Source organism: Cetorhinus maximus, chromosome 19 (genome assembly GCF_964194155.1).
Source record: "Cetorhinus maximus chromosome 19, sCetMax3.hap1.1, whole genome shotgun sequence".
Taxonomy (NCBI): Eukaryota; Metazoa; Chordata; class Chondrichthyes; order Lamniformes; family Cetorhinidae; genus Cetorhinus; species Cetorhinus maximus.
Window position 1 is genome coordinate 10,379,643 of NC_135897.1, and position 25,184 is coordinate 10,404,826.

The following is a 25,184-nucleotide window of genomic DNA, read 5'->3' on the forward strand; positions in this document are numbered from 1 at the left end:
CACACCCAGTTTGCTGGTCACAACCACATATCTTCCCCTCGCTTTTCAGTATTCCGAAGGGACTGTTCCCTCCATGATACCCAGGTTCATTCTTCCATCACCTCCAGCACCCCATCCCCTTCCTATGGCACCTTCCAGAGCAAGCAGAGGATGCAACAGCTGTCCTCTCACCTCCACCCTTCTCACTATCCAGGGCCCCCAAACACTTCTTCCAAATGAAACAATTATTTACTTGTACTTCTTTCAATTTAGAATATTATATTTGCTGCTTATGATGTGGTCTCCTCTACATTGGGGGACTAAACATGGATTGGGTGACTACTTTGCAGAACAACTTCGTTCAGTCCACAAAGGTGTTTCCAGGCTTTCAGCTGCCTGTCATTTTGATTCTCCAGCCACTCCACTCTGCCACCTGTTCTTGGTCTGCTACACTGAAGCTCATCAGAAGCTTAAAGAACAGCAAGTTCATTTTTCAAAGATTTCACAGCCTTTGGACTCAACATCAAGTTCAACATTTTCAGATAATAACTTCTGCTCCCATTATTTTCAGCATCAGGTGCCCATCATGATCCTGTTCATTAAATTACTCCTGCCTTCCACCCCATTACAGATATTCTCTTTTGTTCCCTATCCCCTCCCCCTTTCTCTGCACCTGTTTTCACTTAAAACCTGTTACATCTGTAACGTTTTCCGATTTTAATGAAAAGTCAAGATGTTTTTCTCTCTCTCCACAGATGCTGCTGTTCTGCTGAGCGTTTACAGTATTCTCTGTTTACATTATACTAGGGTTATATTCCCTGGAATTTTGATCAGATCTGAACCATCTAAGTTTTCATGACATTATGGGGAACTGATAGGGTAGCTGGAGAAACTAGGTATCGTGGCCAAAGAATTAGGGCCAGACCTTTCAGGAACGAAATTAGGAAACACTTCTATACTCAAAATGTGTTTGGAAAGTTCAGAAGTCTTCTGCAAACTGCATTTGCTGATTTAACTGTTGGGTTTAACACTGGAGATGGATAGATTTTTGTGTCAAAATGGACTAATCGACTCCCTCTTCACATTAACCTGCATCTAAACACCCATTTTGCATCTACGTAATCTTACTCTTCCTGTCATCCTTTACATGCCACTTCAACGTTTGTCAATAAAAAAAATGAACTAAGCAGGTCTGGCAGCATCTCTGGAGAAAGAAACAGAGTTAACACTTTGAGTCCAACATGACTCTTGTTCAGAACATTCTTTGGATGTTTGCCAAACCTCCACCTTTTGTCTCATCAGCAAATTTGGAGATTGCATTCCTTATATCCAGACCAAATCCTCAATATTATACACCAAAAATTAAAAAGTTTAACTAGCTCTGACCCAACTACTTCCAACTCTTCTTCAGTCTAAACATCATCAATGTACCCCTTTTCTACATCATATCCCATTACAGTTATTAATGCACCGAACTTTCCAATTTTGCTTTAAATAGTTTGTGCCCCCAAGCATACCATCAAATCCCAATTTCTTGAAAATTTGACCTGTATTCTTTTCCCTGATTTTCTAATTTAATGCTTTTATAATCTCTGCCTCTTTCATTTCTTTTTACTTCCTAGCTTGTTTCTTTCCCCCTCTCTCCTAATATTTCTCAATTTATTTCAGGTAATCCTACTTGCACTCTAACTTAACCCAGCTCTCCCCGTCAAGTCTCAAACCAAAGCTTGCTCTACAAATCTATTTAAATCTTCCCCCACAACTATATTGATCCTCTGCACAACCACACTGGTATATTTTTCATTCAAATACAGGTGATTACTTCGGTATAGCATTTTCCAAGTTCTAAAAAAAAACACCCTGATGCCTGAAGGATGAAAGCCCTGCACTTCTGACCCAACCATTCAGCCACACTGACTTTACTGGTACTCCTCTCCTTAACCTACCCAACATGTGGCACATGAAACAATCTTTAGATTTATCACCGTTGAGTTAGTATTTTTCAAAATTGGTTCCTAACTCAAACTGTCTGCAAGATCTCAAACATCCATCTATTTATGTCATTGGTCCCAACCTGGGCCCGGACTTTCGCTGCTTTGCCTCCTTTCCAGAAGTTTTTTTCACCCCTCCCTCATGCTCTTCACACTATCACGAGAGAGAGAGCAACCATTGAGTCTTCTTGTCACAAGTGAAACTGTTGTCTGTATCTCATTACCATCACTTTCCTATTCTTATAATCTATCCACCCCTCAACTCCTTAGGCAGTCCCTCATTTCATGATGTCACTATATTGCTCAGGACCATCCTGAGTTGCTGTCACTGTCCAACACTCATCTTGTAGCCTTTGTGTATCTTGGAGCCAAGTACTCTGCACCAGTATGGACCAGAATTAGTGAAACACAAATTGTTGGTATCCAGCTGAACACTGCAATACAGAGCATTACTGGAATGCTCAAGTTGATTAAAAATCTTGGAAGCCTGTGCTATTGCACATCGCTCTCCCATCATTTGCTATAATGCCACAACCCTCCTGGATAACCAGAAAATTGAGGAAAAACAAATGATTCCATATCCACCAGGACTTCAACAATGTCCCTCAATATCATTTGGATTTTTTGGATCAAAGCAATTAATTTTGAATATAACTTCAACCCCAAAGAAGCTTGAAAACCAAATGGAATTCACAAGATTTCACTAACGAACATTTCACGAATACCCCGATACAGAACATCTGTGGCTTTGATCTTCCATAAAGCACAAAAGCAACCCTAAACCACAACTGCGCAACCATGGCAGAAATAAAAAATTAAAAATTTTCCAGTGTATGGCCACTTAAGAGCTGCACATTCTAGCGTAGCGCCAACCAGAGAGCAGGCTATACTAGATCCAGTAAAGTGGAGACAGGACTAATTAATGACCTCATAGTAAAAGACACCCCCGAGGTAGCAGCGATCATAATATTATTGAATTTCACATTCAATGGCAGAGATTCCAGAGGGGTTGCACACACTGCCATGAACACTGGAGAGTCCATGAGCACACAGAGAGGCTGGTGACAGACATGGAGAAACAAACCAGCAGCTCACCGATGGGATACTGGGTACGTGTCCTGAACTGCACTGCCTTGTCTGCGAGCCCCAGGGCCTAGAGCAAGACGGGGACAAGGTGCTTGGAGACACATTCAGATTCTGGTTCCTCTCAAGAAAGCAGAGAGGGCAAATGGACCTGGCAGATGAGTAGCAGCTACCACCATCATGGAGCACCTCCCAGGGCACTTCTGCTGAGGACAGCCCTCTTCCACCCCTCAGATGCCAGAGTGCTGTGGCGAGAGGTGAGCTTCCTGGCACTGTGAAAGAGACTCCCACCACACCAGGGCCCACACATCTTCAGACAACCAGTTCACACTCACCAAAGTCATCGCAGGAAGAAGGGCAGATGGTCAGCAGCCTGTTTCCAGCACAGTCTGGCAGTGGGTGGGGGGAGGAAGCTTTATTTACCCGACAATTAATTTTGTAGGTACTCTGTTTAAATGAGGAACAATGATAACCATAGCCAGCAAGATTTGAAGCTACATGGGTGACTTCAATGGATTTGCACCAGACCTGCGAGGGACACTCTTCTGAAAGTGGATTTTAAAGAAAAAGCAGCTGATTGGTGAGTAAATCCTGGGAGCAGACTCGGAGGGAGGAGCACTGGAGCAGTGAGTATAAATCTAGCTTACCTGGGGGATTCGCGGCCTTGTCTCCAGGGAGCAGATTCGGAGGGAGGAGCACCGGAGCAGTGACCTCGGGGCACAGAGTAACTGAAGCCAAAACTGAAAAAGTGACATCACAGGAAAGCTGTGACCTGACTGGTTGGTAGGAAATCTGCATCAAATTTGAAAACAAAAACTACAAAGCTAATTAATAAATTAATTATCTAAGTCGAGATGGCTGGGCAGGTGATGTGCTGTAGCTGTATGATGTGGGAGCTGGCAGATCCCATTGTGAGCCGCAGTGACCACATCTGCAGCAAGTGTTGGTTGCTGGAGGAACTCCGGCTCAGAATTGATGAGCTGGAGTCCGAGCTCCGGACGCTGCGGCACATCCGGGAGCAGAAGAGTGACCAGGACGCTTTGTTTCAGGAGGCGGTCACACCCGGTAGATTAGGTACCTCAAGTTCGGTCAGTGGTCAGCAGGGTGTGACTGCAAGTGAGGCAGGTAGAGGGATCCTGTGTTCAGGAACAGAGGAGCCTCAGCTCTTGACCTTGTCCAACAGGTACGAGGTACTTGCTCCCTGTGTGGATGAGGAACAGGGTTGTAGGGAGGATGAGCCAGCTGGCCACGGCACCGTGGTACAGGAGGCCATTCAAGAGGGGGGAGCAAAAAGACAAGTGGTAGTTGTAGGGGATTCTATAATTAGGGGAATTGATAGCATCCTTTGTAAGCAGAATCGAGAGTCCCACATGGTATGTTGCCTGCCCGGTGCCAGGGTGAGGGACATCTCTGACCGGTTTGAAAGGACATTGGAGAGGGAGGGGGAGGATCCAGTTGTTGTGGTCCAGGTCAGGACAAATAACATTGGTAAGACTAGGAAAGAGGACCTGTTTGGGGATTATCAGGAACTAGGAACTAAATTGAAGAACAGGTCCTCAAGGATTATAATCTCCGGATTACTACCCGAGCCACATGCAAATTGGCATAGGGACGCGAGAATAAGGGAAGTAAACACGTAGCTAAAGGAGTGGTGCAGGAAAGAGGGGTTCCATTTCGTGGGGCACTGGCATCAGTATTGGAACAGGAGGGATCTGTACCGTTGGGACGGTCTCCAACTGAACCGATCTGGGACCAATGTTCTAGCGAAAAGGGTAAAGAGGATGGTCAATAGGACTTCAAACTAGAAAGTGGGGGGGGGGAGGGAAGGATAAAACTCCAAGAGGTATGACTAATGGGAAACAAAGCAGCAGGTTAGCGTGTGGGGGCGTGGATTCAGCTTCATGGAAAATTATGAAAAAACTAAAAAGGAGAGGTTATTAAAGTCTCCAGAACACAAAATAGGACAGTGTGTTTGGAAAGGGCTAGGAATCTAACTTCAAGCACATCAGATAAAGGGACGACAATGAGAAAGGGGACGGGAAATACAGGACTGAAGGTGTTGTATCTGAATGCACGCAGTATACGAAATAAGGTAAATGAGCTTGTGGCGCAGATTGAAATTGGCAGGTATGATGTGGTGGGCATCACGGAGACATGGCTGCAAGGGGATCAGGACTGGGAGCTAAATATCCAAGGATATACATCCTATCGAAAAGATAGGCAGGTTGGCAGAGGGGGTGGGGTTGCTTTGTTAGTAAGAAATGAAATTAAATCGATAGCAAGAAATGACGTAGGGTCAGATGATGTAGAATCTGTGTGGGTAGAGTTGAGGAACCACAAAAGGTAAAAAAAACCATAATGGGAGTTATGTACAGGCCTCCGAACAGTAGTAAGGATGTGGGGCACAAGATACACCAGGAGATAGAAAAGGCATGTAAGAAAGGCAAGGTTACAGTGATCATGGAGGATTTCAATATGCAGGTAGACTGGGAAAATCAGGTTGGTAGTGGATCCCAAGAAAAGGAATTTGTGGAATGTCTACGAAATGGCTTTTTGGAGCAGCTTGTGGTGGAGCCCACTAGGGAACAGGCAATTCTAGATTTAGTGATGTGTCATGAGGCAGATTTGATAAGGGAGCTTAAGGTGAAGGAACCCTTAGGAGGAAGTGACCATAATATGATAGAATTTACCCTGCAATTTGAGAGGAAAAAGCTGCAATCAGATGTAATGGTATTACAGTTGAATAAAGGCAACTACAGAGGCATGAGGGAGGAGCTGGCCAGAATTGACTGAGAGATGAGCCTAGCAGGAAAGACAGTGGAACAGCAATGGCAGGAGTTTCTGGGAGTAATTTGGGAGACACAGCAAAAATTCATCCCTAGGAAGAAGAAGCATACTAAAGGGAGGACGGGGCATCCATGGCTGACAAGGGAAGTCAGGGACAGCATAAAAGCTTAAGAGAAAGCATACAATGCGGCGAAGAGCAGTGGGAAACCAGGGGATTGGGAAGCCTACAAAGGCCAACAGAGGACAACTAAAAAAGAAATAAGAAGGGAGAAGATTAAATATGAAGATAAACTAGCCAGTAATATAAACGAAGATTGCAAGAGTTTTTTTTAGATATATAAAGGGTAAGAGAGAGGCAAAAGTGGACATTGGGCCGCTGGAAAATGACGCTGGAGAAGTAGTAGTGGGGAACAAAGAAATGGCGGAGGAACTGAATAGGTACTTTGCGTCAGTCTTCACAGTGGAAGACACGAGTGACATCCCCAAAGTTCAAGAGAGTCGGGGGACAGAGGTAAGTATGGTGGCCATTACCAAGGAGAAGGTGCTAGGAAAACTGAAAGGTCTGAAGGTGGATAAGTCACCTGGACCAAATGGATTACACCCCAGAGTTCTGAAGGAGATGGCTGAAGAGATAGTGGTGGCGTTAATGGTGATCTTTCAGGAATCACTGGAGTCAGGGAGGGTCCCAGAGGACTGGAAAATCGCTAATGTAACCCCCCTATTTAAGAAGGGAGTGAGGCAAAAGACAGGAAATTACAGGCCGATTAGCCTGAGCTCGGTCGTTGGTGAGATTTTAGAGTCCATTATTAAGGATGAGATTTCAGAATACTTGGAAGTGCATGGTAAAATAGGGCAAAGTCAGCATGGTTTCATCAAGGGGAGGTCATGCCTGACAAATCTGTTAGAATTCTTTGAGGAGGTAACGAGTAGGTTAGACAAAGGAGAGCCAATGGATGTTATCTACTTAGACTTCCAGAAGGCCTTTGACAAGGTGCCGCACAGGAGGCTGCTCAGTAAGCTAAGAGCCAATGGTGTTAGAGGCAAGGTACTAGCATGGATAGAAGATTGGCTGTCTGGCAGGAGGCAGAGAGTGGGGATAAGGGGGTCCTTCTCAAGATGGCAGCCGGTGACTAGTGGAGTTCCGCAGGGGTCAGTGTTGGGACCACAACTTTTCACTTTATACATTAATGATCTAGATGAAGGAACTGAGGTCATCCTGGCTAAGTTTGCAGATGATAAAAAGATAGGTGGAGGGACAGGTAGTATTGAGGAGGCGGGGAGGCTGCAGAAGGATTTGGACAGGTTAGGAGAATGGACAAAGAAGTGGCAGATGGAATACAACGTGGGGGAGTGTGAGGTCATGCCCTTTGGTAGGAAGAATAGAGGCATAGACTATTTTCTAAATGGGGAGAGAATTCAGTAATCTGGAGTGCAAAGGGACTTGGGAGTCCTAGTCCAGGATTCTCTTAAGGTTAACTTGCAGGTTGAGTCGGTAGTTAGGAAGGCAAATGCAATGTTGGCATTTATTTCGAGAGGATTAGAATATAAAAGCAGGGATGTGCTGCTGAGGCTTTATAAGGCTCTGGTCAGACCACATTTAGAATATTGTGAGCAATTTTGGGCCCCATACCTCAGGAAGGATATTCTGGCCCTGGAGAGGATCCAGAGGAGGTTCACGAGAACGATCCCAGGAATGAAAGGCTTAACATATGAGGAACGTTTGAAGACTCTGGGTCTCTACTCGATGGAGTTTAGAAGGATGAGGGGGGATTTGATTGAAACTTACAGAATACTTAAAGGCATGGATAGAGTGGACGTGGGGAAGATGTTTCCATTAGTAGGAGAGACTAGGACCAGAGGGCACAGCCTCAGTAAAGGGAAGACCTTTTAGAACAGAGATGAAGAGAAACTTCTTTAGCCAGAGAGTGGTGAATCTATGGAATTCATTGCCACAGAAGGCTGTGGAGGCCAGGTCATTGAGTGTATTTAAGACTGAGATAGATAGGTTCATGATTGGTAAGGGGATCAAAGGTTACGGAGAGAAGGCGGGAGAATGGGGTTGAGAAACTTATCAGCCGTGATTGAATGGCGGAGCAGACTCGGTGGGCCGAATGGCCTAATTTCTGCTCCTATGTCTTAAGGCTTATGGTTATGGTCTATCACCTGGAAATGAATCAAGAAATCACATTAGACACATGTGAGTTCACACTGATGATTTTCATATGCGTTTTTTGATTCATGATATTAATTACGTTATTAAATGAGTGGTCTTTGAAAATGATGTTATTGTGTTATCAATATTATCTGCGAGAATCGATGGTTTTGATTTGGATAGATTAGATGGTGTTATGGTAGTTTGTCTTCACGTGGGTCCCTCTGCGCAGCATTATTTGTTGACTCTACATTGCCCTTACCAGACCAGGCCCCAGTATTCACCAGAGGGAGATAACACGTGAAGCTGGCAAGGACCAAGGTGTTGTTGTATTGCAGACACATTGCTTATGGAATCTTCTCATTGCAAGTGAATCTCATCTCCCTGGCAGCCATACCCTCACACGGACCAGCATACACATCTGGCTGGCATGGCTCACCCTCCTTTTCATCAGTCACCATCATCAGGGCTGTCTCCATCAAATTGTCCTCTGCCAGGGCTTCCCCTCTCTGCAGGTCAGGTTATGCAACACACAGCATACCACGACCATAGGTGGCATTCTACCAGGTGCATGTTGCCAAGCGCCACCTGATGTGGCAAGACACCGGAATCAAATTTTGAACAGACCAATGGTCGGCTCAATGATGGCTCTAGTGGACGAGTGACTTTCATTGTACCTCCTTTGAGTGTCCATCTATGGGTTCCATACCAGTGTTATCAGCCATCTCTTAGAGGGCATCCTCTGTCCCCTAGAGGCCAACCATCCAAAGGTTGTGGCCCGTTGAACATCCTGGCAGTTCAGAGTGCCTCAGCATGTAGGCATCGCGGCTGTTTCCCAGATAGCATGCACAGACCTTCATGTTGTGCTGCCTTTGGTGGCTGCACACTAAGGGAATGATCACAGAATCACAGGGTGCAGAAGAGGTCCTTCAGCCCATTGAGTCTGCACCAACACGTGAGAAACACCTGACCTACCTACCTAATTCCATTTAACAGCACTTGGCCCATAGCCTTGAATGTTATAACGTGCCAAGTGCTCATCCAGGTACTTTTTAAAGAATGTGAGGCAACCTGCCTCCACCACTCTCCCAGGCAGCGCATTCCAAGCTGTCACCATCCTCTGGGTAAAAAAGTGTTTCCTCACATCCCCCTAAACCTCCTGCCCCTCACCTTGAACTTGTGTCCCCACGTGACTGACCATTCAACTAAGGGGAACAGCTGCTCCCTATTCACCCTGTCCATGCCCCTCATAATCTTGTACACCTCGATCAGGTCACCCCTCAGTCTTCTCTGCTCCAACGAAAAAAACCAAGTCTATCTAACCTCCCTTCATAACTTAAAATGTTTTATCCCAGCCAACATCCTGGTGAATCTCCTCTGCACCCCCTCCAGTGCAATCACATCCTTCCTATAATGTGGTAACCAGAATTGCACACAATACTCCAGCTGTGGCCTCACTAAGGTTCTATACAACTCCAACATGATCTCCCTACTTTTGTAATCTATGCCTCGATTGATAAAGGCAAGTGTCCCATATGCCTTTTTCACCCCCCACTAACATGCCCCTCTGCCTTCAGAGATCTATGGACACACATGCCAAGGTCCCTTTGTTCCTTGGAACTTCCTAGTGTCATGCCGTTCATTGAATACTTCCTTGTCAAATTACTCCTTCCAAAGTGAATCACCTCACACTTTTCAGGGTTAAATTCCATCTGCCACTTATCTGCCCATTTGACCATCCCGTCTATATCTTCCTGTAGCCCAAGACACTCAACCTCACTATTAACTACCTGGCCAATCTTTGTGTCATCCACAAACTTACTAATCCTACCCCCCACATAGTCATCTATGTCGTTTACATTAATGACAAATAATAGGGGACCCAGCACAGATCCCTGTGGTACGCCACTGGACACTGGCTTCCAGTCACTAAAGCATCCTTCTGTCAGCACCCTCTGTCTCCTACAACGAAGCCTATTTTGAATCCACCTGATCAAATTACCCTGTATCCCGTGTGCATTTGCCTTCTTTATAAGTCTCCCATGTGGGACCTTGTCAAAGGCTTTGCTGAAATCCATATAAACTATATCAATTGCACTACCCTCATCTACATACCTGGTCACCTCCTCAAAAAATTCAATCAAATTTGTTAGGCATGACCTCCCTCTGACAAAGCCATGCTGACTATCCCTGATCAAACCTTGCCTCTCCAAATGGAGATATATTCTCTCCTCCAGAATTTTCTCCAATTGTTTCCCTACCACTGACGTGAGACTCACTGGCCTGTAGTTCCCTGGCTTCTCTCTACAACCCTTCTTAAATAGCGGAACCACATTAGCTGTTCTCCAGTCCTCTGGCACCTCGCCTGTGGCCAGAGAGGAATTAAAAATTCGGGTCAGAGCCCCGACGATCTCTTCCCTTGCCTCCCTCAGCAGTCTGGGACAAATCACTCGGACCTGCAGATTTGTCCACTTAAGCCTGCCAACACCTTGTCATTCCCTATATCAATTTGCTCAAGAACCTCGCAGTCTCTCTCCCCGAGTTCCATGCCTTCATCCTCATTCTCTTGGGTGAAGATGGATGTGAAGTATTCATTCAACACTCTACCAATGTCATTTGGCTCCACCCATAGATTGCCCCCTTGGTCCCTAATGGGCCCTACTCTTTCCCTGGTTATCCTCTTCCCATTGATATACTTATAGAATATCCTGGGATTTTCCCTACTTTTACCAGCCAGAGCTTTCTTTGCTCTCCTCATTGCTTTCTTAAGTTCCACCTTGCAATTTCTGTACTCCATTAATACCTCCGCTAATTTGCTGCCCTTGTACCTGCTAAAAGCCTATCTTTTCCTTCTCATCATATCCTGAATCTCTCTGGTCATTCATAGTTCTCTGGGCTTGTTACTCCTTCCTATCACCCTAGAGGGAACATGTTAAACCTGTACCCTCCCCATTTCCTTTTTGAGCGCCTCCCATTGAGCTTCTCTAGATTTCCCCACAAGTAGCTGTTCCAAGCCTACCTTGGCCAGATCCTGCCTTATTTCACTAAAATCCACTCTCCCCCCCCATCCAAAACATTTTTTTGCAACTTGTCTATTTCTTTGTCCATAACAAGCTTAAATTGTACCATGTTGTGGTCGCTATCACTAAAATGCTCCCCCACAGCCACCTGTCCGGCTTCATTCCCCAGAATTAGACCCAGGACTGCGCCGTCCCTTGTTGGACCCTCTACATATTGACCTAAATTGACACATTTCAAGAAATCCACTCCATCCAAGACCTTAACACTATGCCTATCCCAATTAATGTTGGGAAAGTTGAAATCACCTAATATAATTACCCTATTGTTATCGTTTTTACACACCTCTGCAAATTATGCACATATTTGCTCTTCAATTTCCTTTGACTATCTGGGGGTCTATAATAAACTCCTAACAATGTGGCTGCCCCTTTTTTATTCCTAAGCTCTACCCACAAAGCTTCATTTGATGCCCTCTCCAAGATATCATCTCTCCTTACTGCAGTAATTGACTCCTTAACTAATAATACAATGCCTCCTCCTCTTTTACCCCCTCCCCTGTCTCGCCTGAAGATTCTATATTCCGGACTGTTGAGTTGCCAATCCTGCCCTTCCTTCAACCACGTCTCAGTGATGGCTACTATATCACAATTCCACGTGTCGATCCTCACCCTTAACTCATCCGTTTTACCTGTAATACTCCTGGCATTAGAGGCCATCCAGCCTTGCCTTACTCCCTTGAATCTTAATGCAGCTATACACCCTCTGCCTTGATTGTTTTACTGTATTATGATGTGTCCCTATTCTGCTAACATTGTGACCCCTCCCCCTTCCGAATTAGTTTAAACTCCTCCCAACAGCACTAGCAAACCCGCCCACAGGATGTTAGTCTCACTCTGGTTCAGATGTAGACCGCCCCACTTGTACAGGTCCCACCTTTCCCAGAAACGGTCCCAGTGATCCAGGAATCGAAAACCCTCCCTCCTACACCAACTCTTAAGCCACGTATTCACCTGCGCTATTCTCCTAATTCTGAGCTCGCTAGCACGTGACACTGGGAGTAATCCAGAGATTACAACCCGAGAAGTCCTGCATTTTAGTCTATTGCCTAACTCCCTGAATTCTTGATGCAAGACCTCATCCCTCTTTCTACCTATGTCATTGGTACTAACTTGTACCATGACCTCTGCCTTATCACCCTCCCCCTTCAGGATGCCGTGCAGCCGGTCAGTGACATCCCGGACCCGGGCACCAGGGAGGCAATACACCATCCTGGAGTCACGTTGACGGCCACAGTAGCGCCTATCCGTTCCCCTGACTATAGAATCCCCTATTACGATCGCTCTTCCTCCCCTCCTGTACAGGCAGGCTGCTTGTGGTGCCAGAAGCTTGGCTCTGTCTGCACTCCCTGGAGGAACCAGAGCCCAAATCAGCCTCCAAAATGGAATGCTGATTTGTGAGCGGGACCCCACTGCGGAACCTGAACTACCTGCCTGTTTCTCTTGGACGGCCTGGTGGTCACCCATTCCCTTCCTTCCTCAATTCCTTCAGCTGCAGTGTGACCACCTCTTTAAACGTGCTATCCACAACGCTCTCAGACTCGTGGATGCTCCACAGTGTCCCCAGCCGCCGTTCCAGCTCTGAAACCCGAGCTTCCAGGAGCTGCAGCTGCACACATGCTGGTCCGGGGCACTGGAAATGTTCCCGGCTTCCCACATGGAGCACACCACGACTTTGAGCTCTCCTGCCATGACTTATCCCTTTAAATTAAACCTTTTAAATCAATTACTCTAGGGCCCTTCTTTCCTGATCTTTGTTACTACAGAATATACAAACTATAAACCACAAAAAGACCTTAAAGCATAAGCAATAAAAGTAGTAAATACTTACCCGACCCTACCCACTACTTACCAGTCATTCCTTTCCCTTGTAGCCTCTACTGCTGCAACAGGGCAAGACCACTCTCTGAAGATTTAAGAAGTTGGATAGCTTCCGATATTCTTTCCTGTTTACAAATGCCCCTGTTTGTCCAGAGGGCACTTTAATGGCCACATGCGTATAGTCTATTATGCCCTGCACCTTTGGAAGACCAGGGATACTGTCAAAGGCTCTGTCTCTTTCAGCTTGACTGGCGATGTCATCAGTAAATGAAATAAATTCATGAGAATGCCTGAACAGGGTAACTGTCACCAACTTAATGCAGTGGTGTGTGGCCAACAGAGATCCCACACAGGTCTCCTGTTGACACCTGGAAGCCTGTGACAAAAGAATTCAGGGCCACCATGACCTTCAAGGCCACAGGCATCGGGTGCCCACCTACACAATTCCATACAGTGTTGGCAGCTAGCATGTCACAGATTGCTGTGACCGTTTCCCCTGACAGTCCGAGTCTTGGGAGCCAGTGGCACTCTGTCATTTGCAATATGTGAGCCCTGGCCGGTAGATACTATTGGCTGGATACTGCCTTCTCCTCCGTCTGCCTGGCAGCTGCTGTTGTCTCTCCTCTACAGACCCTTGCTCAGCATCAGGTAAGCCAGCTGGCTGGACCACAGGGTGCACCTCTCCTTGGATAGCTGCCCTCCTCCATCTCTCCCCCTCACTGGAGGAGGAGCCTCCCACAGAATGGACCATTCCCAATAAGTACAGCGATATTCACAAATGCTGCAGTGCACAATTTTGGTGCACCACTTCCTGGCTGTTCCCTATCCTTCAGGAAATGGCCTAATGGAGTTCTAAATTGAGGGAAAAATAAATGTAACCACAATACCAAGTCTCCCTGACCTGTCCTGGTAAAGTCAGCCACAGTGAAGCTTGTAGCCTTTATACCCGCCTTTGCAGCACTTCCCAATGAAAAACATAACTCCCACTGAACGCATTTCCCGTGCACTGTCCGCATTATGGCATAGGCAACGTATCATTCAGGTCAATTGGTCTTGTTAACAAGCTCAATTGCCCTTTCATGAGTTTATTAAAAATGGCAGACGGGCTGCCAATTTTGGCACCTGCCTGACTTCCGTATTCTGGGAAACCGTTGTGTTGATATCAGATTTGCAACCACACATCATCACTCTGGATTTTAGGCATGTGTGGGACAGCAGCAATCCCAACTTTTGTTCGCAAAATTCAGACCATAGTATAGCTCCACACCTACATCTGTCATATGAGACACTACATATTTGTTCGACAGTTCCAGTAACTCAGGGATTTCATATAGCAGTGCCTCAGTTTGTTATCCCTGTTAAATGGTCATCATTTCTCTCTTTTTACTTTATCTGTTCCCAAGCTGTCCAGCATTGCCTCTTGGATAACCACAATGTGAAGAGTATTATCCAGAAATAACTCATCCTTTTGGAAGCTGCAGAGTATGACCACTTATTTCTCAAGCCCACAGAAGCTCCACTTCAATTTTCTGACCAAGTTTAATGGACTGCTCTAGAATACAGTGAGAAGCCATGGTTGTCTACATTGTGAGGGTTCAGTGCACTGCCATAGTCTTTCTGCCAAACAAAGAAATGATGATAAAGTGTTGGCCTGAACTTCCACAAGCACCAAAGGCTTGTAACAGCAAACTCCTCTAATTCAAGTACTAAAGTTGGGGAAAAATTCCTGTCCAACAGCATTTCAAGTGTGAATTCTCAGTGGCTAAACACCACACTTTTCTGGCCTCTCAGCTCAGCGCAAATATATATCATCTTAACATACACAAGAGCACAACTGCCACTGGAAATAAAACTGCCAGCGGACAGATAATCAAACATCTTTAGCAGCCAATTTATTACCTATTATTGCCTTAAACAACTTGTGTTGAGCAGCTAAAATTAAAACACATTTAAGTGGCACACACTAAAATGTGTAAGTGAATATTTCAGAAGTTAGATGTTAATGAAGACAGTCTAAATGCCGCACTTCAATATTGGTGGCGTAGTCTTTCAAGCAAATCCCAAAACGGAGGCCCCTATCTGCCTGTTCAGGTGGACATAAAAAGTTCCAATGACAGTATCGAGAGCCCTGGGATTCCAATATCCCAGGCAACAATCCTTTCTCATCCAATACCACCAAAAACAGTTCAACCAGAGGTTGTCCTCTTTTGTGGGTCTTTTCCGTACGCAAGATGTCTGCTACATTTGCTTACACTGCAGTGACAATACTTAAAAAAAACGCTTCATTGTATGTGAAGTGATTTGGGCTGTCCCAATGATGTGACAAAGCATTATGTAAATGCAAGTTCATTTTTTCTTATAGCCTTTGAATTACATATGCACCAAGTGTGGGGGTGCCACGGAGGGAAATTAAAGTAGCATGTAAGCCAGGCCCAAAAATCAAAACAATAATTCAACTAAACAGATTATATCATATTAAATAAACTAGAACATACTGTGGAGGCGGTCTACTTGCTGATGTCCCTGCTGTACTGGTACTGGGCTCTTCTGCTATTCCACCACCATCCAAGTACATTGTGACAGCCATCTCCAGATTGTTGCCGCATGCTTCTAATATGTGCTTCCCAACACTTTCACTGGCACCTAAATCACATAAAAACTTATTAGAGAGCTCAAGATATTACCACAATACTTAAGTGTTTAATGGCATATATGCTATTTCACTGTTTAGAAATATACAGGTCATCCATTACCCTATAAGCCACATAAGTAAGCCACTTCATTTTAGTTGCCACGATGTCAAGGGTGCAGTTGTTACCAATATGCTATGGTTAAAAAAAATACAAACCAACGACATCTTTGATGAATTAAAAGTCTCTCATGTCAAATTGCTACCAGGGGACCTTTAAGCACCAGTACTCACCTCTGCATTATACACAGTTACGAAGAATGTACAACATAGGAACAGGCCAATCAATCTGTGCTGATGTTTATGCTCAACACAGGTCTCCTCACACTCTATCTATTTCATCTCAGCCATTCAGCAGATCTTTCTATTCCCTTTTCTCTCCTGTACTTGTCTAGTTTCCTTTTCAGTGTCTAAGCTACTCTCCTCAATCACTGTTTGAGTTAATGAGTTTAAATTCCAATCACTGAATGAAGAAATATCTAATTTCCCTGTTGGATTTATTAGTAACTATCTTGTATTGTTGGTCCCTGCTTTTGGGTTCTTCCACAAGTGGAAACATTCTCTCCACATCTACCCTGACCAACCCATTCATAATCTCAAAAACCTCCAATGGGTCGCTGAGTCTTCTCATTTTCGAATGAACAGGATCCCTATCTATTAAAACTTCCCTAAAAGCTGCAATCTCTTAGTTCTGGCATCATCCTTGTAAACTGTTTTCGCATTTACTCCAACAATTCTATGTCCTTTTTAATAGTATGGAGTCCAGAACTGTGCGCAGTGCTCTAAATGCAGCCTGACTAGGGTCCAATGAGTTTAACATCACTTCTCTACTTTCAAATTCTATACCCTTACAAATGTTACCAAAGCATTTGGATTTATTTCCAATTGCTTTGTTTACCTATGATGTTGCAAATTAAATAATTCGCTCACCTAAATGCCTAGACCCCTTTGCTCTTTTACCTCGTTTACAGAGGAATGTCAAGGCTTTGGAGACAGTGCAGGGGAGACTTACTAGAATGGTACCAAGGACAGGCAACAACAGCTTTGTCGAATGATTAGAGAAGTTGGGATTGTTCGTGGCAGGGAAGATTAAGGGAAATTTAATGAAGATGTTCAAAATTATGAAGGGCAGTGCCTTCACCTGATCCAACTAATACCTGTACTATTTTTCTTCCTTCAGTGCAAGGATATGTTTTATATACAACACAGAAGTGTTTACTTTCAGAATTAAAAGCTATCGATATCCTTTTGGCAGCTTACAGTACACTTCGTTATATACTTGGCTGTAATTAGGAAGTCATATTCAGTCTGCTTAATGCAATCACTAGAACCCTATAACTGCTTATCTGAAATCTAGCCTTCTCACTGACAGCAGTTCTGAGCAAGTCTCATTGACTGCACACTTTGTAAACCTAGTTTGACTTACCTTTTCACAGACTCTTTTAGCAGCAGGAATCAGGCCTCAAAGATCTATTAGGGTACACAAGTGAGGATTCAAAGGGGCCTCTTAGTAGTTAGTATTCAATCTGAGTTCCACGGCAGCCATTGCTGCTACCCCAAAATCTCGCCTCATGTCCCACAGCCTGGGAAGCCCTGTCCTAACTTGTGGTGCCCAAAATCAAGCTGAATTGTACTGAATTTTATTCTAATGACTAAATAAAAACCTTGCTATATGTAAGTAATGTTTCCTGAATCCTGCTGCCAGGCTGTTGGCTTTTGCTACACGTAGAGTACAATTATCCGTATTCAGAAGTCTAGACCCAAAATTAGTGTAACCACCTCCAATGGTGCTGACTTCATGCCAGTAGCTAGCTCTTTAGCTCCCACAATACAAAACTAGGAGTTTCATCTGTCAGCATTCTTCCTATGATGCATTTGGTAATTTGAATTTGGCACTAACAGTATTATATGCTAAATCTACCAACAGAGAAGTATTGTGAATGGTACTTTCTATACTGTTGGGAGTGGCAAATTCAGACAAATTAAGCCAGCAATTCTGGAAAAGCAACTGTTTCCACTCTTGGTGTCATACTCAGTGGAAGTCAAGAGAAGGCAGCAGATTGACACTGGAGTTAATCGGTCTAGCAGGAAGCTACTACATTAAGGATACAGGTACAGTGTTGTACCTGTAGCACATATAGGTAGTCTGAGTGAAGCACTGGTGCTCGGCTGTGCAGATGAAATGTCCTTAAATCATACTGTTAATATACTGACATTTTTGCCAGTAGTCGTTGCTTTCACTATGCTTCGCTAGTGACATCGCTGTACTTGTTACTTAAAAACGTAGTAGTCCTCACTTATAACTTCCCCAGCTCAAGGTCTTCTGGCAGAATTCCTCACTTGAGCAAACAAACTGCAATTTACTCCTGTCACATCTGCCATGAATAATATTGATCTGTGTTGATTCCCCTACACTGTGGCATATTCAAACAAAAGATGCCACAGCCATGATCAGCAAAGCTGCCCTAAAGGGATGAGCCTAAACCCAGTCTCCGTGCACATATCACATGCAACATTCCTATGTCACATTAGAGAAAACAGACTGTGCGCCTGCGCTGTAGTTCAATACACAGTGCACACACACAATGCTAGAATCCACATGACTAACACAAATACTGCACAGAATTATGTAGATATATCTCAGTACATAGCTGCTGTATCCATGTACTCTATATCAGGCTACAAATGCATGCCAGAACATACAGTCCTATTGTCTGTGAATGCTGCTCTAGATAAACACAAATGATACAACTTGACATGTTTAACAATCACAACATACACAAGAACAAGGTGCACACAGTGGTACAGAATACAATTCAACATACAGGCAAAATTACATAATTAAGCTGTGCGATATATCATAGCAATTAAAAATGGTTTTGCGTGATGAGAGATAGAGTAGTTCACTTGGTTAGGTGGGGAGTGGCACAAAGCAAATGCACATCTCTGACTAGTTGGTAGTTACTGCTTCAAAGGGAGCTGTCTCACCTCTCTACATGGGTTGCTTAGCATGCATTTCAGGTAAGAAGCATTATGCATATTGGCTGTTTTACCCAGGACAAGGGCTCTCTCCCATTACAGCAACGTAATTTTTCTCTACAAAAATTGAATGGGAAACTTATGGGACAATCCTTGTACCTTTGAATTCTGCATTGACAGCTTTGACTAATTATGGAACTTTATGACCTTGTTTTGTCTCAGCTGAAGATCCTTAAGGGTTCAGTCTCATATAAAACTCCTCACTGTGGACAACTGAGGACTGTTACAAATTATAGATGTTCAGACATTGTACAATCAAATGTTCTAAACTAGCCAAACCTGCTTTTTTGTTTCACCTAGCTTACGAATAAACACAACTTGGTTTTTATCCTGAGCTGCAGTGTCTCAATTCCAAGAGATCACAGAAATGTGATAGCAATCACATGCTGCTCCCTGAGCAGATATGAACAGTAAGTCAATCCATTGTTAACCTAGAGCATGTTGCATCCAGATTAGCTTGTACATAAAATACATTTCTCTCCACAAGGAAGCAAGAGCTTGCCTGTGGGAAGGGACCTTTTATGCTGGGAGCAAGGGAAGTAGTGAATGTCAAAATCAATACCGTTTGGTTGCACTTCCTTCCAACATCCAAACAGGACATGTGAACTTGGAGAATTTAAAGTAGTTTTGACTTTCAACAAAAGAAACATGTCAGCGTCAGGGATATACAGGTCCATCTGCCTGACACCCATCTTTTGATCCTAAGAGGCACCCCTTAATGATCACCAGGAAAGAGCAACAGAACCATATCTTGCATTTTCAACAAGGTGAAAAACTTTGAAGCTGGCTTGGGTTTGTTGTAAGGTGTTGGGGTAGTTCGATGGGTCTTATTAAGGTATTTGTAGTCTTAGGTAGTTCAACAGTAACTATTTATTAACTACTAGAAACTATATACATAGGTACAGTAAAGGTCCAAGTTACGAGCTGTCTCCATGCTTGCTTCTACACACAGCTCTGTCCAACACTACACTGACCCCTCGGTGCAGGTCATGTGTTCTCTTACATCACTGTGTGGGTGGTACTGAACTCAGTCCCACGTTAAGTCTATATGTTCCAGGCCCTTATACGACAGGGTTCACAATCATAGGTAGCTCCTCACGTCTGGAGAACTTGAAGGAAGCAGGAGTTATTCAGTTGTTGTAGCACACACAGGAACTAACAACATAGGTAGAACAAGGAATGAGGTTCAGCAGGTTTTTGAAGAACTAAGATACAAATTAAAAAGCAGACGTCCTCAAAAAGGTAATAGTACCTGGGTTACTACCTGAACCACATTCAAATTGGGGTAGGGGGCAAACAAATTTGAGATTTAAACGTGTAGCTGAAACGACACTGTGGAAGATGAGTGATTCATGGGGCTCTGACACCAGCACCAGGGAAAGAGGAAGCTATTCCATTGGAAAAGGCTACACATCAACTGGCAGGGATCAATATACTGGTGAACTGAATGACTAGGGCAATGGATAGGTTATTAATCTACTAAGGAGAATGGGAACATAGGAAATAGGAGTAAGCCATTCGGCCCCTCAGGTTTGCTTCACCATTCAACGAGATCATGGCTGATCTCTACCTCAATGCCATTTTCCCACACTATCCTTGCAACTCTGTATATTTTTAATATCCAGAAATTTATTGATCTCAGATTCAGATAATGGTAAATTTATAGGCCTGAAGGGCAGGCTGATGATTTGGGTAAAATTGCAGAGATTGTGCTGAGAGTATTAATAAGGCATCAGCGATTAAGGTCACATCCGGGAAAAAAAATATTAAAAAATTAAAATTAAGGGCGCTATATCTGATTGTATGATATATGGACTGACCCCAGGGCCAGAGAGAGGGGAGGAGGGGGTTTGGCAGGGGGACTGACTTCAGGGCTTGTCTGGATGAGGAACAACACTGACTACAGGGCCAGGGGTGGGGGTAGGAAACAGACCCCAGGGCTTGGGGCGGCGGAGGAGGATTAGATTAGATTGACCGCTGGGACAGGGGTAAGGGGGGAACTGAGCCCGAGCCGGGAAGGGGGGGGGGAAGCAGAGTGAGGGGGTGTGGTTGGGCGGGGGTGGGCGGGCAGGGAGGGGGTGTGGTTGGGCGGGCAGGGAGGGGGTGTGGTTGGGCGGGCGGGCAGGGAGGGGGTGGGCGGGCAGGGAGGGGGGAGCTCGGGTGGGGGTGGGCGGGCAGGGAAGGGGGAGCTCGGGTGGGGGGAGCTCGGGTGGGGGTGGGCGGGCAGGGAGGGGGGAGCTCGGGTGGGGGTGGGCGGGCAGGGAGGGGGGGGGGAGCTCGGGTGGGGGTGGGCGGGCAGGGAGGGAGGAGCTCGGGTGGCGTCGGGGCCGAGGGGGGGGTCGGATGGCGTCGGGGCCGAGGGGGGGGTCGGATGGCGTCGGGGCCGAGGGGGGGGTCGGATGGCGTCGGGGCCGAGGGGGGGTCGGATGGCGTCGGGGCAGAGGGGGGGGTTTGGATGGGGTGTGGGCAGAGGGGGGGGTTGGATGGGGCGGGGGGGGTGGGGGTTGGATGGGGCGAGGGGGGGGTGGGGGTTGGATGGGGCGGGGGGGGGGTTGGATGGGGCGAGGGCAGGGGGGGGTTGGATGGGGCGAGGGCGGGGGGGGTTGGATGGGGCGAGGGGGGGGTTTGGATGGGGCGAGGGCAGGGGGGGGGTTGGATGGGGCGAGGGCAGGGGGGGGTTGGATGGGGCGAGGGGGGGGTTTGGATGGGGCGAGGGCGGGGGGGGGTTGGATGGGGCGAGGGGGGGTTTGGATGGGGCGAGGGCGGGGGGGGGTTGGATGGGGCGAGGGCGGGGGGGGGGTTGGATGGGGCGAGGGGGGGTTTGGATGGGGCGAGGGCAGGGGGGGGTTGGATGGGGCGAGGGCGGGGGGGGGTTGGATGGGGCGAGGGCGGGGGGGGGGTTGGATGGGGCGAGGGCGGGGGGGGGTTGGATGGGGCGAGGGCGGGGGGGGTTGGATGGGGCGAGGGCGGGGGGGGTTGGATGGGGCGAGGGCGGGGGGGTTGGATGGGGCGAGGGGGGGTTTGAATGGGGCGGGGGGGGTTGGATGGGGCGAGGGCGGGGGGGGGTTGGATGGGGCGAGGGGGGGTTTCGATGGGGCGAGGGGGGGGGTTGGATGGGGCGAGGGGGGGTTTGGATGGGGCGAGGGGGGGTTTGGATGGGGCGAGGGGGGGTTTGGATGGGGCGAGGGGGGGGTGGGGGTTGGATGGGGCGAGGGGGGGGTGGGGGTTGGATGGGGCGAGGGGGGGTTTGGATGGGGCGAGGGGGGGGGTTTGGATGGGGCGAGGGGGGGGATTGGATGGGACGAGGGGGGGGGGTTGGATGGGACGAGGGGGGGGGTTGGATGGGGCGAGGGGGGGGTTGGATGGGACGAGGGGGGGGGTTGGATGGGGCGAGGGGGGGTTTGGATGGGGCGAGGGGGGGGGTTGGATGGGGCGAGGGGGGGGTTGGATGGGACGAGGGGGGGGTTGGATGGGACGAGGGGGGGGGGTTGGATGGGGCGAGGGGGGGGTTGGATGGGACGAGGGGGGGGGGTTGGATGGGACGAGGGGTGGGGGTTGGATGGGGCGAGGGGGGGGGTTGGATGGAGCGGGGGGGGGGGTTGGATGGGGCGAGGGGGGGGGTTGGATAGGGCGAGGGGTGGGGGTTGGATGGGGCGAGGGGGGGGGTTGGATGGGGCGAGGGGGGGGGGTTGGATGGGGCGAGGGGGCTGTGGGGGTTGGATGGGGCGAGGGGGGGGGTTGGATGGGGCGAGGGCGGGGTTGGGGGACTAAGCCAGGGACAGGTAGGGAGGGGGCAGTGGGGCTGACTCCAGGGCTGGGGGGGGAAACTAAGCCAGAGAGGGGGAGGGGCGGCGAGCTGTCAGGGCTGCTGGGCCCCTCCCCACGTCACCCCCCACCCGCTCCTATCCGATCAGCACTTGCGGCCCGTGTGAAGCCGCGGCTCTGGCTGCCCCTATCCCTCCCCGGGCAGTGCCCTCGCCCCCCGCCTGCTCTCTGGCCCGGTGCTCCCATTCCTCGATGAGTCAGTCTCCTTGCGGTCAGTGCCGGCCCCCGGACCCGCTCCCTCAGCTCTTTACCTGTAATGGCTGTGAACTGCCGGATTAACCCCTGCAGCGCCGACCCGGTCGACCCCGCTCCATCACCAACAGCCGCCATCTTACCACCAGCGCCCACGCAGGCGCAGTCCCTCCAACAAACACAACCTCTCACCCCGGCTCGGGCCCTGATAGCAGCCGCTCCAATCCCATTGGTCGGTAGCGAGCGGTACCCGCCAGACAGTCGCCGCATTGCACCTCGGGAGTCACAAACCCCCACGCCTGCGCTCTGAGCGATGTGCTGATTTAAACCTATCGTGCGCCATATTTGTTCAAGGCACAAAAGACATTGGCCACTATCCATTTAAAGGAGCGCGCCTTCATTGTTTGCAAATTAGCAATGACTGAGCATCGTGATTTATGGCGAGGGGTGGTCGATGGTGTTACCACTTAAGAATTTTTTTTGCACAACGTTCAGAGCAATGCCGAATTCCCGTTATATTAGCTGCTGTTCAAGGCGATTTATTTGTAATTTATCACATACAAAAGTTTTAGAAATTGAAAACAAAAACAAAAATACCTGGAAAAACTCAGCAGGTCTGGCAGCATCTGCGGAGAGGAACACAATTAACGTTTCGAGTCCCAATGACCCTTCAATGGAACTAAGTAAAAATAGAAAAGAGGTGAAATATAAGCTGGTTTAAGGCGGGGGGGGGGGTGGGGGGAGGTGGTGGGACAGGTAGAGCTGGATAGAGGGCCAGCGATAGGTGGAGATAACCAAAAGATGTCATAGACAAAAGGACAAAGAGGTTGGACAAAGAAATTGATCCATGGGGGTCAGAGAATTCTGGCCCAACTTATTATCTAGGCTCCCCAAAGTCTGTCCACCATCTACAAGGCACAAGTCAGGAGTGTGATGGAATACTCCCCACTTGTCTGGATGTGTGCAGTTCCCACAACACTGAAGAAGCTGGACAGCATCCAGGACAAAGCAGCCCGCTTGATTGGCACCACATCCACAAACATTCACTCCCTCCACCACTGACGCACAGTAGCAGCAGCAGTGTGTACCATCTGCGGAAACTCACCAAGGCTCCTTTGGCAGCTCCTTCCAAACTTACAACCATTACCATCTAGAAGAACAAGGGCAGCAGATAGATAGGAACATCACCACCTGGAAGTTCACCTCCAAGTCACTCATCACCCTGACTTGCAGCTATGTCACCTTCCTTCAATCTTGCTGGATCAGAATCTTGAAGCTCCCTTCCTAACAGCACTGTGGGCGAACCTACAGCACATCGGCTACCACAGTTTAAAAAGACAGCTCACTGCCAGCTTCTCAAGGACAATTAGGGATGGGCAATAAATGCTGGCCTTGCCAGCGACACCCATACCCCAGGAAAGAATGAAAATAAATTATCTATTAAATATATGATCGAGACATTATGCTTGGATTTTTAACAATTTCTTTCAATATTGAGGCCTTTTGCAGAAGGACAAAACTTAAGTTTGAATGGATTCTAATGAAAGATAATTGACCTGAAACACAACTCTGTTTCTCTCTCCACAGAAGCTGCCAGACCTACTGAGTATTTCCAGCACTTTCTGCTTTTATTTCAGATTTCCAGAATCTGCAGTATTTTGCTTTTGAAAAGCACATTACATCTGGTCGACTCAAAGTGGTATGTTTTCTCAGCCTTACCTAGACTATGATATGAAAATAAGCAGTTACCCCCAAAGTGCAATGGCACATAAAACTGCTGGAATTTAAGAATTTTAGGTGCATTTGTTTGTTCGTTTGTTTTCACTGTAGCCTTAGTTGGCATGGTCTTGCTTCTTCACTGGCTTTCTTTAAGCCTCCCTCAGTCCACATCTCGATGTTATCCATCCATCCAGTTTTTTTTCTTCCTCTTCTGTTTTTACCCTCAATTTCTCCTTCAATTGTTGCTGGGACAAGGCTGCTGGGTCTTCGTTTCCAATGTCCCGTACTTGGCTATCTTTCCCTCTAAATGTACCTAACAAATCTTTTGATTCCTGAACCACGACTCTTGATATAACCCACACATCTGTCTTTCTCTCCATCCCGCTGATTCTGAGCATCCTCTGCCATACCGACAATGCAAAAGCTGTTATCCTCCTCTATTCCTCTTTCCTCAGAATCTAACTTCCCCATCCATAGAATGCAACACTCCACACTAGTGACTGTACTAGATTTTTTTTTAGTTTCATGCTGACACTTTTGAACTTCCAAATGTCACTGGTCATGCCTCTCGCCATAGCTAATCTAACCTGGATTTTATTCTTGGGTGTAACTTTGACATCTATCATTGAGCCAAGGTACTTGAAATTATCCACTGACTCTATCTCGGTACTTCCACTCTTGACTTTTCCAATGCCACTTAGAGCCATAATGCTGGTCTTCACCTCATTTATGTTCAATCCAGTAGACTAACCAGGTCTTTGGACTAGGCCTGCCATGGTCTCTAGCTCTTCCTGTGTTCTGGCAATGAGTGTGCTGTCATCTGCATACTT

At 47.1% G+C, this 25,184-nt stretch overlaps 1 protein-coding gene across 2 annotated transcripts in view; it reads right to left on the reverse strand.

The window, feature by feature from the left end:
* ubxn7 (UBX domain protein 7) overlaps window positions 1-22,857 on the reverse strand; it is a 101,098-nt gene extending 78,241 nt beyond the window's left edge. For both annotated transcript variants that reach the window (XR_013579578.1, XM_078563466.1), the window contains exons 1-2: window positions 22,695-22,857; window positions 15,386-15,533 (exon numbers count right to left, since the gene is read on the reverse strand). Coding sequence is in view for 1 of the 2 variants with exons in the window: in XM_078563466.1 (XP_078419592.1) it covers window positions 15,386-15,533; window positions 22,695-22,773 (227 nt within the window). In the remaining variant the exon portion in view is untranslated. The remainder of the gene's footprint in view (window positions 1-15,385; window positions 15,534-22,694) is intronic.
* Between the last annotated feature and the right edge of the window lie 2,327 nt (window positions 22,858-25,184).